The sequence below is a fragment of the Schistocerca cancellata genome, chromosome 2, assembly GCF_023864275.1.
Source record: "Schistocerca cancellata isolate TAMUIC-IGC-003103 chromosome 2, iqSchCanc2.1, whole genome shotgun sequence".
In the NCBI taxonomy this organism is placed as follows: domain Eukaryota; kingdom Metazoa; phylum Arthropoda; class Insecta; order Orthoptera; family Acrididae; genus Schistocerca; species Schistocerca cancellata.
Window position 1 is genome coordinate 225,757,488 of NC_064627.1, and position 15,166 is coordinate 225,772,653.

Below are 15,166 nucleotides of genomic sequence, written 5' to 3' on the forward strand. Positions count from 1 at the left end.
AGGAGTCTGTCCGATGGCCAAATGACAGTACGTTTGTATGATTCTCCTGTGTGTACGATTTCTCGAACTTGAAATTTAAAACTTCATATTCTGTTTTGCTATCTTCAACTGCCACACCAGACTGGTTAACAAGGGACTGAAAGGAAGCCTTAGACCCACTTAGCAATTTTACACACAACCACAACTGTTTCGAGTTCTCTGCCAGATCTTTTGCTAAGGTGTGACAGTGGTAGTTGTTGTATGCTTCGCGCATAGCTCTTTTCACAGATGCACGAATTTCTACTAACTTTCATTTGTCATCATTTGCACATTCAATTTTGAACCGAGAGTGCTACAGCCTCTGCTTCCTCAGCATATGCTGAATTTCATTATTAAACCACAGTGAGTCTTTTCTATCCTTTATCCACTTACCAGGCATATAATTCTCCAGACCATGATTTACAATCTGTTTAAACCTTGCCCGTAATTCTTCTACATCCATCTTACTGGACGTAAGTGCTGAAATTCACGGTCTAAGTGAGTTGTTAATAACTGTTTATCTGCTCTAACTAGCAGAAGCACTCTCCTACCCTTCTTGAGTGATTTATTAACTTTTATAATCACAGTTGCTACTATGACATTATGATCACTAAGTCCTGTTTCTATACTGACATGGACAATAAGGTCTGGCCAATTTGTAGTTACAATGTCTAAGATATTGCCATTGTGTATGGGCTCCAGAGCTAGCCACTCAAGACAGTTTTCAGAAAACGTGTTCAAAAGTATTTTACATGACTGTCTGCCCCTCCCCCTCCCCTCCAAAAGACACACACACACACACACACACACACACACACACACACACACACACACACACACACACACACACACACACACACACACACACACACACACACACACACACAATGAATCCCTAGACATCCCAGTCTACACTTGGCAGGTTAAAGTCACCTCCAACTAGTAATGCATGATCTTGGTATTTACGCGCTATTGACCGTAGACTTTCTTTGAAAGACTGTCACAGCAGAATCAGATGGCCGGTAAAAACATCCAACAATTAACTTGGTCGAAAGAGAATTAGAGTAACTTTATCAAAACGAAACTTTTGAATTGACTAAAATGTCTGAAAGGAAAAAAAATCATTACAATCACGATCAGTGTTTAGTAAAAAATACACTCCTGGAAATTGAAATAAGAACACCGTGAATTCATTGTCCCAGGAAGGGGAAACTTTATTGACACATTCCTGGGGTCAGATACATCACATGATCACACTGACAGAACCACAGGCACATAGACACAGGCAACAGAGCATGCACAATGTCGGCACTAGTACAGTGTATATCCACCTTTCGCAGCCATGCAGGCTGCTATTCTCCCATGGAGACGATCGTAGAGATGCTGGATGTAGTCCTGTGGAACGGCTTGCCATGCCATTTCCATCTGGCACCTCAGTTGGACCAGCGTTCGTGCTGGACGTGCAGACCGCGTGAGACGACGCTTCATCCAGTCCCAAACATGCTCAATGGGGGACAGATCCGGAGATCTTGCTGGCCAGGGTAGTTGACTTACACCTTCTAGAGCACGTTGGGTGGCACGGGATACATGCGGACGTGCATTGTCCTGTTGGAACAGCAAGTTCCCTTGCCGGTCTAGGAATGGTAGAATGATGGGTTCGATGACGGTTTGGATGTACCGTGCACTATTCAGTGTCCCCTCGACGATCACCAGTGGTGTACGGCCAGTGTAGGAGATCGCTCCCCACACCATGATGCCGGGTGTTGGCCCTGTGTGCCTCGGTCGTATGCAGTCCTGATTGTGGCGCTCACCTGCACGGCGCCAAACACGACCATCATTGACACCAAGGCAGAAGCGACTCTCATCGCTGAAGACGACACGTCTCCATTCGTCCCTCCATTCACGCCTGTCGCGACACCACTGGAGGCGGGCTGCATGATGTTGGGGCGTGAGCGGAAGACGGCCTAACGGTGTGCGGGACCGTAGCCCAGCTTCATGGAGACGGTTGCGAATGGTCCTCGCCGATACCCCAGGAGCAACAGTGTCCCTAATTTGCTGGGAAGTGGCGGTGCGGTCCCCTACGGCACTGCGTAGGATCCTACGGTCTTGGCGTGCATCCGTGCGTCGCTGCGGTCCGGTCCCAGGTCGACGGGCACGTGCACCTTCCGCCGACCACTGGCGACAACATCGATGTACTGTGGAGACCTCACACCCCACGTGTTGAGCAATTCGGCGGTACGTCCACCCGGCCTCCCGCATGCCCACTATACGCCCTCGCTCAAAGTCCGTCAACTGCACATACGGTTCACGTCCACGCTGTCGCGGCATGCTACCAGTGTTAAAGACTGCGATGGAGCTCCGTATGCCACGGCAAACTGGCTGACACTGACGGCGGCGGTGCGCAAATGCTGCGCAGCTAGCGCCATTCAACGGCCAACACCGCGGTTCCTGGTGTGTCCGCTGTGCCGTGCGTGTGATCATTGCTTGTACAGCCCTCTCGCAGTGTCCGGAGCAAGTATGGTGGGTCTGACACACCGGTGTCAATGTGTTCTCTTTTCCATTTCCAGGGGTGTAATACTGTGAGTGAAACACCAAAATATAAAGCACGACTCGCAGTCAATGGATATTCACAAAAATAAGGGATAGAGTGCGGAGAAACTTTTTCACCAGTAGTAAAATATAAATCACTTAGGTACCTTTTAGCCCTGGTAATAAAAGAAGATTCACAAATTCACAAAATGGGTGTAAAGACAGCTTACTTAAATGGGAACCCAATCATCACACATGAAGAAAATTTTGAAAAAGTTTGACATGAGTGACTGTAAACCCATTTCTACACTGATAGAACCAGGAGCCAAGTTAATAACCAGTGAAGAAGATGTAGACTGCAATTAAAACATACCATGTTTAGAGACAGTAAGGAGCCTTTTGCATTTGTGACAAACATTGATGCCTGATATTGCTTTTGCCACAAATATCGTAAGCAGATTCTGCATAAGCCCAACAGCTGGTTAAAAGGATGTTTAGATATCTAAAGGGACAACAGACTATAAATTAAGACACTGTAAAAAGGGAAATATAAAAATTGATGGTTACAGTGATGCAGATTGGGGAAGTGAGTTGGAGAGTGGACATTGCGTTACAAGATGTTTTAGATTACTTGGGAGACTTATATCATCATGCCTTGAGTACTGCAGAAGCTGAATATATGGCTCTGTCACACACAATTCAAGGAGCATTGTGGATCAGGACTCTAATGGCTGACATGGCACCTAATAACAGTATGGAACCCAAAAATACATTTTGTGACAGCCAAAAATAATGTTGCTAGTGCCAGAACCAAACACATCTATATAAAGCACCATTTCATGAGGGGGAATAATGAAGTACACCATTTAGGCACAGAAGATATGTTCGCTGATCTACTAACCAAACCCTTGAACAAGGAGAAATTTCAGAAGATGTGAAACAATATGGTTTGACCTGTAAAAGTGACATCTGAAATGTCTGTTCAGAGGGGGTGTTGGGGATATATGAACAATAATTTTGTATGTGAATGTGTATGTGGCACAGTGTAGTGCACGGAGTGTAATAGACCTCTATGACTACTTTGTATATACTCTGTGGCATTGCCTTAGCTACGTACTGTAAACACACAGTTCTATGTAAGGGATGTTAAAATACAATTTGCTTATTAATGCATTTTTCATATTCAGAATTATTTGTTTTGCTGTGCTAGTTCCAACAAAGTTAAACCAACAGGAGGAAAAAATCAACAAAGTTAAACCAACAGGAGGACAAACTGAACAAAATGTAAAGCCCTGGATTGAGAAAGATCACGAGACATACATTTTTATATGTTTGAATGTCAACAGCAATACAGCCAGGAAAAGAACAAATTGTAAGTCCGTTAGTAAATAATAAAAAAATTAGAAATGCTATATGGCAAGAAACCAGATTCAATGAAGGTGAAAATAGAGTTGGCAAGCTGAAGAAGATTTTATATGTCTTACAGAAGCTCCAAATAACTGGAATGAGGATTTTTCAAATTATCTGTTGTCATTAGGATTTGTTAACACTGATGACAATCCTTATATTTACTATAATGAAGACAGAAGCATCATTACAGCATTGTTTGTCAATGATAGGTTAGTTATTAGAAGCAGAACAGGCAGCATTACTGATGTTTTGAACAAGCTGAATCAGACGTTTGATACAACATTTGGCAGAATATTTCAAAATCAACTGTCATATCTTGGGATGGAAATCAAAATAAGTTCAGAGGGAATTTTTATAAATCAGTCTATATATACAAAGAAAATCTTAAGACAGTTTATGTTTGATGATTTGAATCCAGGCCAACTGAAGAATGGGATACAACTCATTGGCTTTGACCAATGTCATCATATTTTAGTAATAGATATTAATTTGTTTATTTTCAAGCCATAGATAATAAATTAGTTATCTTCTGTGGCAAAGCATCTTAATCATAAATAGAAATAAATGAATGTGTTATTAAGAGACAGATATTGTGTACACTTATTGTCACTTGTGGTAATTCCAAATCATCTGTGTACAAGGTTTTGAGTTACACCTTTGATGGTGAATCATTCCAATTGCTGCTTCCTCTACAATTGATTTTCATATCTTGTACTATGTAGTTCAACTGAAAAATAGGATACAAGTACTAGCAAAAGCAAAAAAAAGTAACATACATAACACTGACATCCTATACCTCAGCTGAACTATGAAGGTTGTATCCTATTCTTCAGTTGACCTATATATGTCAGTTTAAGTACAGGATACAAATTTTACATTTGTCACTTTTTTTGTCTTTGATAATACTAGTACCTTATTCTTCAGTTGACCTATATAGGTCAACTTACATCTACATCTATACACTGCAAACTACTGTGAAATGCATGACAGAGAGTATGTTCCTTTCTAACAGTTATTACAGTTTCTTCCTGTTCCATTCATGTGTGTAGTGTGGAAAGATTGATTGTCTGAATGGCTCTGTGCATGCTGTAATTATTCTAATCTTATTCTCACAATCCCTATGCGAGCGATACATAGGGGATTGCAATTTATCCCTAGACTAATCATTTAAAGCCAGCTCTTGGAATTCTGTTAATAGACTTTCTAGGGATAGTTTATGTCTGTCTTCAAGAGTTTGCCATTTCAGTTCCTTCAATGTCACTGTGACATTCTCCGATGGATTAAACTAACCTATGACCATGCTGCCCTTCTCTGTATAAGTTCAATATCCGCTGTTAGTCCTATCTAGTATGGGTCTCACACACTTGAATAATATTCTAGGATGGGTCACAAGAGTGATTTGTAAGCAATCTCTTTTGTTGACTGATTTCATTTCTCCAGTATTCTACCAATAAACTGAACTGCTTTACCCATGACTAAAAGTATGTGATCATTCCATTTCATATCCCTACAGAGTGTTACACCCAAGCATTTTTATGAGTTGGCTGATTTCAACAGTGACTCACTCATTGACATTATAGTCACAGGATATTAGATTTTGCTTTGTAAAGTGAACAGTTTTAGAGTTTTGAACATTTAGAGCAAGTTGCAAATCTTTGCACCAGGTATAAGTCTTATCAAGATCTCACTGAATATTTATGCAGCTTCTCTCACATAGTGCTTCATTACAGATAACTGCATCATCTGCAAAAAGCCTGAAGGTCATTCATATACAACAGAACAATAAGGGTCCTAACATACTTCCCTGGAGCACAACTGAAGTTACTTCTACATCTGATGATGACTCTCCATCCAGCATAACGTGCAATGTCCTCTCTACCAAAAAGTTCTCAATCCAGACACAAATTTCACTTGACACCCCATATGCTCATACTTTTGACAAAAAGCATAGTTGCGGTACTGAGTGAAATGTTTTTCGGAAATCAAGAAACTTAAGTACAGGATACAAATTTTATGCATCTCGCTTTTTTTGCCTTCGCTAGTATTGGTATCCTATGTAGGTCAACTGAAGTACAGGATACAAACTTTATGTTTGTCACTTTTTTCAACTAGTACTAGTATCCCATTATTTAGTTGATATTAGTACTAGGGAAGGCGAAAAACCCGACATATATAAAATTTGGATATATGTCAACTGAGGTACTCCATGCCAATGTTAAGTATGTCGCTTTTGCTAGCACTGGTATCCTAACCTACAGTTGATCTATATAGGTCAACTGAAGACAGGATACTAGCCATTTCTAGTGTGAAAAAAGTGATACATGTGACATTACATTCGAAATATGGATGTACATGACATATGATTATGATCTGTTTTCTCTGTACTACATTTGTTTGTTTCTCAACCTTCATCTATGCTTTTAAATCTCTGTAATGCATCATCATCTGTTGTAACTTGGTATGTCTGTGGCAACTTGTGACTTGGTCAAACCCGGTGGATTGTATTCCATTCCTCAGTACTCCCTTGAATTCAGTAGCTACATCCAAGGAGGCTGGAATGGTGACAGAGAAAGAAAATCTTGTCAATGATATCCCACTGGAAAGAACTGAAGCCTACAGAGATACTATTTGGAGCCTACTGTCCCTTGCAACAATGTATCATCCAGATGTCAGTTTTGCTGCTAATTACTTAAGCAAATGATAGGTCGCTGAAAAATGGTGAAATGTATTTTTCAGTACCTAAAAGGAACCATGTAGTTCGGTATATTCTTTGATGGAGACTCAGCACTACTTGCATTTGCTGATACTGATTGTGGAGGTGATATCTCAACTAGATGCTCCACCAGTGGAGTTCTTCTCATGCGAGGGGGAACTCATTTTCTGCTAAGCTTGAAAGCAACATCTTGTAGCAACTTCAACTGCTGAAGCAGAATATCAAGCCACTATCTCTTTGATTGACAATGTGTGTTGGATACAATGCCTTGGACAAGAACTCAGAATTTTAGGTTTGAATGAATCAACAGAACTGTGAATTGACAATGATGCTCCCATACATATGCTGAATAATACTTATGAAGGAAAAATAAAAACAGACAAGAAGCATATTGACATTCCATGAAAATTCATTTAAGAACATATTGTAATGACCATAAAATAGAAACTTGTGGAAAGTTCGAGTGAACTTGGTGACATACTGACAAAACCACAGCCTCGTAAAGTATTTGAAGAATTAAAAAGGAAAATAATGAAGGAGGGGTGTTAAGAGTTAACAATTTTTCTATGTCTTGCTTCATATGTTGTGCAAGGTGCTTTTATATATGTTTCATGTATTTTTTTAATAGTGCTCAGTCAGTTTTCTGTTGTTTCTTTTTCAAGCTTATTGGAACTGAATACATTACATTAAATCGTACTACTTCAAACATTACAAAATAGTAACTTATCAGTAAAAAAAGAACTGCGTTTTATGCCACAATAAAACAATTAACTCTGTCACCATAACTGTAGATGCTGCCCTCGTTCAGTGCAATAATGTAAATTTTCATAGTTGATACTGGTTAGTGCTCCTAATAATCAATCTTAGTGAAGAATAAAGATGTGTCAATACAATCTAAATGGTGGTGCTATATACTTGTTTGAATAAACACCATTACACACTCATTTAGACTTTCAGTTTTGCAGTGACTGAGGAGAGACTATGAGAATCAGGTCATTTTCACTACAGGTCAAACATAACAGTAAGAGTGAACAATGAAAAGTTGTTAGTTCTGTTAACTTGATAGTAGTTAGTGACAATGATTTGTAAATGTTGCTTTACTTTTTTGTTTTTTTGCATCTGGAAAATTTCTTTTACAGTTTCTTAGCTCAAAATTGGGCCACATCCAGTGCTTTATTATTGTGAAATGATGGATTGTCAAGCACACATCTTGTGGGACAGTTGGGACATTGTAGAAAATGTTCCATGTCCTGGAATTCAGCATGGTCTTATTTGTGGTCTGCTTCTTCTTTGAGGTTCCATTTAATTAGATTTGTTTTGAATGGTGCTACACCCTTTTTGATGTTATTCTGTGCACTTGAAACCTTCCAGCCTGATGTATTGCTGCTAGAAATCTGTTGTCAGGTAGAGTAGACCCTCAGGGGCTCATTTAGTTCAGTAGTAGGAATCTCTTTAAGTTTAAGTCTGTGAGGTCTGCTTGAAGCACCATGTAGGTGGAGCTCATCAATTTTTTTTTTTTAATTTTTCTGCATGCTCACGTGTTCTGGATTCAGGATCTGAGAACCCAGCCACTTTATTATATGGCTTCTCAAGTGGTGTGGATTTCATGAATCCTGCTTTTAGTCTGTTTGTGTCATTTAGACTTATATTGTCTTTTTTGGCATGTGTGGATCCGGATCATAAGGGCCATGCATATTCCACATGGAAAAGTGAAGTGCTTGGGCATTTGTTCTCAATAAAATTGGTCTGTTTCCCCATTTACTATTCACAAGCTTCCTTAAAGATGTTAGTCCTTGTGACAGCCTGTTGATGGGTCTTGTCACAATGATGTTTGCATGTAAGTGATCTATGCAACACGACACCCATGTATGTTGGTTTGTCTGTATGTTCCACATTGCTCCCATTCCAGGTGAAGTTCAGCTTTCTGTTTCCCTGTTTTGAGCAAAGGTGGAAAGTGCTAACTTGTGTCTTCATGGTGTTTGATTTTGACAGCGTTTTTTTGATAATATTCACACATTACATTTAACAAGTTTTCCACCACAAACCTGTTACTGTGTCGTAATAGGAGGAGAGGTGTACTCCTACATGGGGCATCCCAGGTGGCAGATAGGGGGGTCCTCAACAGCTCACTGGCAGACTTGAGCGAAATGAAATAGCTCTCGTGGACCAAATGCACATCCCATCAATCTCATTTTTTACCATCCATAATTCACCCAACACCTTTCCAGATCACATCTGGAATTGTAAACACTGACCTTGCTTGGACACTTGATCATTGATCAAACAATCAAACAAATATGAGGAGTCTTCTATTGAAAGAAGCCAATGGTTTGGACAGTCACGACGAGATTATCCAGGCGAAGACACCATTCGGATATAGAGGGGTGTCACATAGAGGACAACTATGAGTCGGAGTGCCTAGTGATTCACTGAATGAACAAACAAACATGCAACATATTCCACATAAGAAGGTGCTAAAATTTAACAAACAAGGAAGATTTTCATATTCTGCAACAGTAAATATTAATTCTTTAAGGAAAGTTGGTAAATTGAAACATTTAACAGATGTCTTAGAGCAACACGGGGTGCACTCAGCCTCGTGATGCCAACTGAGAAGCTACTCAACCGAATAGTAGCAGCTCTGGTCAAAGAAAATCATCATACCGACCGGGAGAGCAGTGTGCTGACCACATGCCCCTCCTATCTGCATCCTCAGCTGAGAATGACATGGCACTCAGATGGTCCCGATGGGCCGCTTGTGGCCTGAAGACTGAGTGCTTAGATCAACAGAACATAGTTATCACAGCCTTTCAAGAGTTATGCAATACTGACCAAGACCCAATCGAATCAGGAGGATATTGACTTTATAAGGGAACACCAGGAGAAAACGTAATAGAAAATGTTCCCCAATTCGGTGTGCGTTTCTTGCAACATAATAGAATATTGGACTCCACTGAGTATTTTTCATCCAATTCCTCAAGAATGGCATTGTTAACAATTAAGGTGGAAAACAGAAGATACACACTGATAAATATTCATGCTCCAACTAATGTTAAAAATAGAACCGACAAGGATGGAATGGAAAAATTCTGGGATGAACTTGATCAACTAGTAAGGACCATACTGGAGACTAACATTAAAATTCTGCTTGACGACTGTAATGCGAAGATAGGACGAGAGAAGAAATTTTGATGTGTGGTGGAGTGATGGCCAGCGCATAAACTTACAAACAAGAAAACGGGGAACAGTTAATTGAATTTTGTACTACAAATGGATTGGTTTTGAAGACAACAAGTTTTAAGAGAAGACCACATAAGTTAATGACATAGAAATGCCCTAACATCAAGCTAGGAGAGTACCAGATATCATGTGGCCATGAATCAGAAATTCCATCAGGAAATCTATAATGTTAAAGTGCTGCATGGCATCGATGTTGATTCAGACCACCACATTTCAAAAATTAAAATGAAACTGACACCTAAAAGAAAAAGCAAACCTCAAAAGTTAGATACAAAGAGAGCATATGACCCTAGTTATATTATTAATAATCAGATATATAACGAGAGAGCAAGAATACCTTTAAGTGACAATCTAGAAGCCACTGTCAATCGATTAAAAGCCTTGGCTGAAGAAGTAGCTCTTGTACGGAAACACAAGAAACATGCTTGGTGGAATGAGGAATGCGATGTAGCGATTCAACATAGACTAAGGCCTGGTTAAATGACCAACAAAAGAGAACTGAAAGCTCCAGAGAGGAACTAATAAATGCTAGACGATCAACCGCCAAAGAAATTAGAAGGGTCAAAAGGCAGTTTCATAAGGACTCACTAAAATCTATCAAGGATGCTTTAAATCGTCACAAGACAAGAGATTACTATCAGACATTCAAACAGTACCAGCTGAATTACCCTCCACCTACTCTTATGATTAAGGATGCAAACAGAAAGGTAGCACATAACAATTATGACAATTCAATGATACTGGTTAAATATTTCAAACAGTTACTAAATAGTGCGAAACCTGAACATCATTTGGAATTTGACCCCTATCCAAGAAACAAAATGCATTTAGAAAGAGTTATACCACTACATCCAGATTAAGTACAAGCAGCGATTAACTCACTTTAGAATTATAAAGCAGCAGGTGAGAACCTACTAGTGGCAGGACTTTGTAAATATGCAAATGTACAAACTATTCTGAACTTACACAAACATCTTACTGACATTTGGATTACTGAGAAATTATCAGAGGAATGGAATGTTGCAATAATCCATCCACTACACAAAAAAGGAGATAGATCAGATCCAAATAATTATAGGGGTATATCGCTGCTGGATATTACTTATAAAATTTTTTCCAAGGTTCTGTATTTCAGAATTCATGAACAGCTTGATAGTGAAGAATATCAAGGAGGCTTTCGGTCAGGATGAAGCTGTCCTGATCAAATTATTAGTCTCAAATGGCTAATGAAACATCAAAGGTTCAGGAACTAGAAGCTAGTGATCACCTTTGTTGATTTTAAAAAAGCCTACGATAGTATCCATCGTGAATCCCTACTGTCAATTCTTAAAGAATTTAGTTTACATCAGAAACTTGTCAACCTCTTTGCAGTCACCCTTCAAAATACCGAAGCTAAAGTAAGGTTCTGAAACAAATTCTCTGAACCTTTTGATATTCATACTGGCCTTTGACAAAGCGATGGATTGTCTCCACTATTGTTTAATTGGGTGCTGGAGAAAATCACTGGAACAAGATATACCTACCGTCTGTTAAGATTGGAAGAAAAATCTGACTTAACTGCCTTGCATTTGCAGATGATTTGGCACTGTTAGCAAACAATACTGATGAAGCAAAGGTTCAGATAGAACAACTCGAACGATTAGCGGTAAAGGTTGAATTGCAAATTTCGTTTGAGAAAACAGAAATGATGCCCAGCTTCCCAGTTGACACATCCCATATAATACTCCATAATGATCAAAAAATAAAAGTAGTAAAAAAGTTTAAATATCTTGGTGAGATTATTACCTGGAATGCTAATGAAAGAGCATCAATTGCTAGTAGAACATTAAAACTACAGCGAGCGCAGAGAACCACATGGCCAACCTACAAACAATGATCTCTCTCAATAAATACTAAGTTTTAACATTACTCCTCTGTTGTTAAACTTGAAGCAACATATGCAAGTGAAACACTATTCAAACCAAATACTCAAGCAACAACTGATAAATAGCAGAAAGTTGATAGAAGAATACTCTGAATATTATCAGTAAAAAACATCAATTTAATGGGCACTGGAGACTTTTGCCCAATTCAGTAGTTATAAAGAAAGTGAATCCATTAATGATGCAATGTGGAAAAGAAGGATTGCATTTTTTGGCCACATATCTCGCCTACCAAATACTAGAATCCTGACAGTAAAACCAAAAACATCGGGTTTAAAGAAGTACAAAGTGATCTGGATGAATTGAACATCACCACGCACCAAATTCAACACAGAGAAGAGAAACTGCTTCTGAAGAACAAATACACATGGCTAACATTCAAACCATCAGAACGGAAGAAGTATATTATATCTGCAAAAGAATGAGCAGCCAGATTACAGCAAATGAAGAAATTTTGGGAAACGAAGAAATTGCTGGCTGCTACGACTTACACTTAATCATTGTAGACTCTGTTGTATTATGTTCGATTTTAGTGCTTCAATGTGGGTGTAAACTATGTGAATAATAAATAAACAAGTTTCCCATTTTCCCTCCTGCTTCCTCAAAGTTCTGTCACTGTACAGTAATACCCAGATCATATGCATACAAGAAATGAGAGTATGGTCTGGTGTTGGTTTATCAAAAGTATATAGATTTATACGCATACAAGCATTATTTGGCAGTAGTTATTTGGTTGGGACCTGCCTTTCAAGGTTTCAATATCACTACTATCTTCTATTTCTTCCACATCTTTGGGATCTTGAATGTTTGTAGACAGTGATAAGAGACTTATAATGGATGACCTGTACCATGCAAATCAATGTTATAGGATGATACCAGAACATTAATTTATCTGATTTTGCATGCAACTGTGAGCACTTTCAGTGTTCAACAAACATACATACAGGATGCAAAGCTGAATAAATACAGCGATTTAAAGACAGTGTACACATTTTTGTGGAAGTTTACTCATACTGCAATAAAACTTATCTGTTATTATATATGTTTATACAACCAGGTTGTGAAGCAATGGAGCAGATGTTGAGTGATAAGTGGTAAGAGACTGGTGGAACAACTATACAGGAATGCTCCTGATGGTTCAGTCTTAACAGTAAGTGACTACTGTGATGGTAGGTGCCCACATAACACACTCAAAATGTTTTATGGGGGCAGACAAGTGTTTTCTTCAATGGAAAGGACTTGGAATGCAATAAGAAGTGAACAGTAAATGAACAGCATTTCACATACACATAATGAATATTGTTGTACATTATTCTAATAATCATTCTCTGAGGTAAGAATATCCTTTGGCAATCTTTGCAGTTGTCTGAAAATGATACCAAAGGGCATAAAAATTTAAACAATCAAAGAAAGCTTTTATTTCATTGTCAAGCATAATGCAGATTATTTTGACAGAGAAAGCAACAGCTCCAATTTTGTATAAAATTCTGTATTTGAAACTCTGAAGCAACTTTCCTGTACATCTTCATTATGAGGGATTTAAAATTTTTGGTTTTGCTTATTATTTTATAATTTGTTGATAGTAAAAAGTAACTTTTAATCAGTTTTTATGTTGGAAGCTGTATTCAATGTTTCAATTTAGTTAAACAACAATTTATTTCACTCAGTCTGTGTGCTGATGTTAATGTTTGCTAAAACTTTTACACTTGTACTGAGGTCCCATTCAAACTAGTTAGAACTGATTTTGTTGAATAAATTGGCAAAAACACTTGTTAACACTGCAGTTGTTATATCCAAGGGATTATTCAGCATTTAGTTGTGCCTCTCTGCTATTAACTTTGGTAACTAAAAGATCAAAATCATCAAAATTTTAAAATTAGTTTGCGAAAATGTGAGCTGATAACAACACTCTAAAATGAGGCATTTATAAAAAAAAAATTATATTAAGGAATTTAGTGGAAGTTACTTACCAATGCAGTAGAACACAAATGGCCATCCATAATATTCCAACACATTTGATCCCACAACACCAGTGAACAGAGTGCCAACAGCAGACCCTGATGTTAAGATACTAAAAAATGAGGCTCTCTCCTTCTCTGTAATTTTCTGTGCAGTTAAGCTGCTCATGCTGGGAAAATGGACACCTATCAGAAGAATACAATTATTACAATAAATCCTCTTAAAAACTTAATTGTGGAATATATATCATCATTATTTAATGTTCTGCATAATATCTATATTTGTAAATTACACTTAAAATTGTGTAAACAATCACCTTGAAATGCTCCATGCAAAACTCTTATGAATACAATAAAATTGACAGAAATACTGGTATCTGAAAACAGCCATATCATTTGAGGCATGAAAAAAGTAACAATGCACCATCCAATCCCAGCAATTAATATTACTTTTTGTCCTCCAATTCTATCACTCAAATAACCACCAAACACCTGAGTCAGAGTGTACCCCCAAAAAAAGCTCGACAGTATCATCCCTGAGTCTTTTTTGCTCCAGCCACGTTCCTTGGTAATTTCTGGTATAGCAAGGGGGACAGAAGTCCTGCTTGCATAAAGAGCTGAGGTCCCCAAAAATAATGTGAGCAGCCATCTACGTTTTTCATTTCTGGAAATAAAGAAAAAGCATATAAATCTTACATAGGAAAAAGCAATGACAAACATCCATGTTTAAATAATAAGTCATGGAAAACAAAGATGTTGACACTCCTCTGAGGTACACCTAGTAAAACACAATAATGGTCACACCAACTGATCTATGTTTTTTAACAGAATGGAAGATGCATTATGATGGGGAGGTGCACATGGGCATGTTGATGTATTAGTTTTATTGACTGAGTTCATATTGTTGAGGATTATACCTCTTGATGAGATAAGATTAACATGTATTTATGAGCATTTTTTATGTATAAAACAAGTTATGATTGCTGATAACAGAAATGGGCAAAGAACGTGCTTTTTTGGATAAATATGACAGGGTATAACATATGTTTCAACTGACATTAATGATTTCTTTTGCATTGTTACAGACATTAGCTTGAGTTTGTCATGAACTAGTTCACTGTCTGTATCAACAAAAGCCCAATTAATTCTGTAACCAAATCCAAGCTTCATCAATAATAAAAAAGAAAAGCATCCAAGAAGCAAGTTGATCACTGAGTCCACACCCAATGTAATAGTGCTGTAAGCAAATAGATAATATACAAAGATGTATAACCATGAACACAGTACTGAAGTAGTAAGTGATGGTTGGTCCTCCATCGGAGACTAGCCATTAGACATCAACCCATTTGCCTGCTGATTGTGCAGGTTGTGAGTGG

At 38.2% G+C, this 15,166-nt stretch overlaps 1 protein-coding gene across 2 annotated transcripts in view; it reads right to left on the minus strand.

Moving 5' to 3' along the window:
- LOC126161554 (solute carrier family 17 member 9) overlaps positions 1-15,166 on the minus strand; it is a 112,295-nt gene that overhangs the window by 63,240 nt on the left and 33,889 nt on the right. The window contains exons 2-3 of one of the 2 annotated variants that reach the window (XM_049917490.1): positions 14,283-14,454; positions 13,803-13,976 (exon numbers count right to left, since the gene is read on the minus strand). In XM_049917490.1, the coding sequence (XP_049773447.1) occupies positions 13,803-13,976; positions 14,283-14,439 (331 nt within the window). In that variant the 5' untranslated portion in view covers positions 14,440-14,454. Of the gene's footprint in view, positions 1-13,802; positions 13,977-14,107; positions 14,455-15,166 lie in introns of both variants that reach the window. The other variant, XM_049917488.1, reaches the window with a different exon arrangement.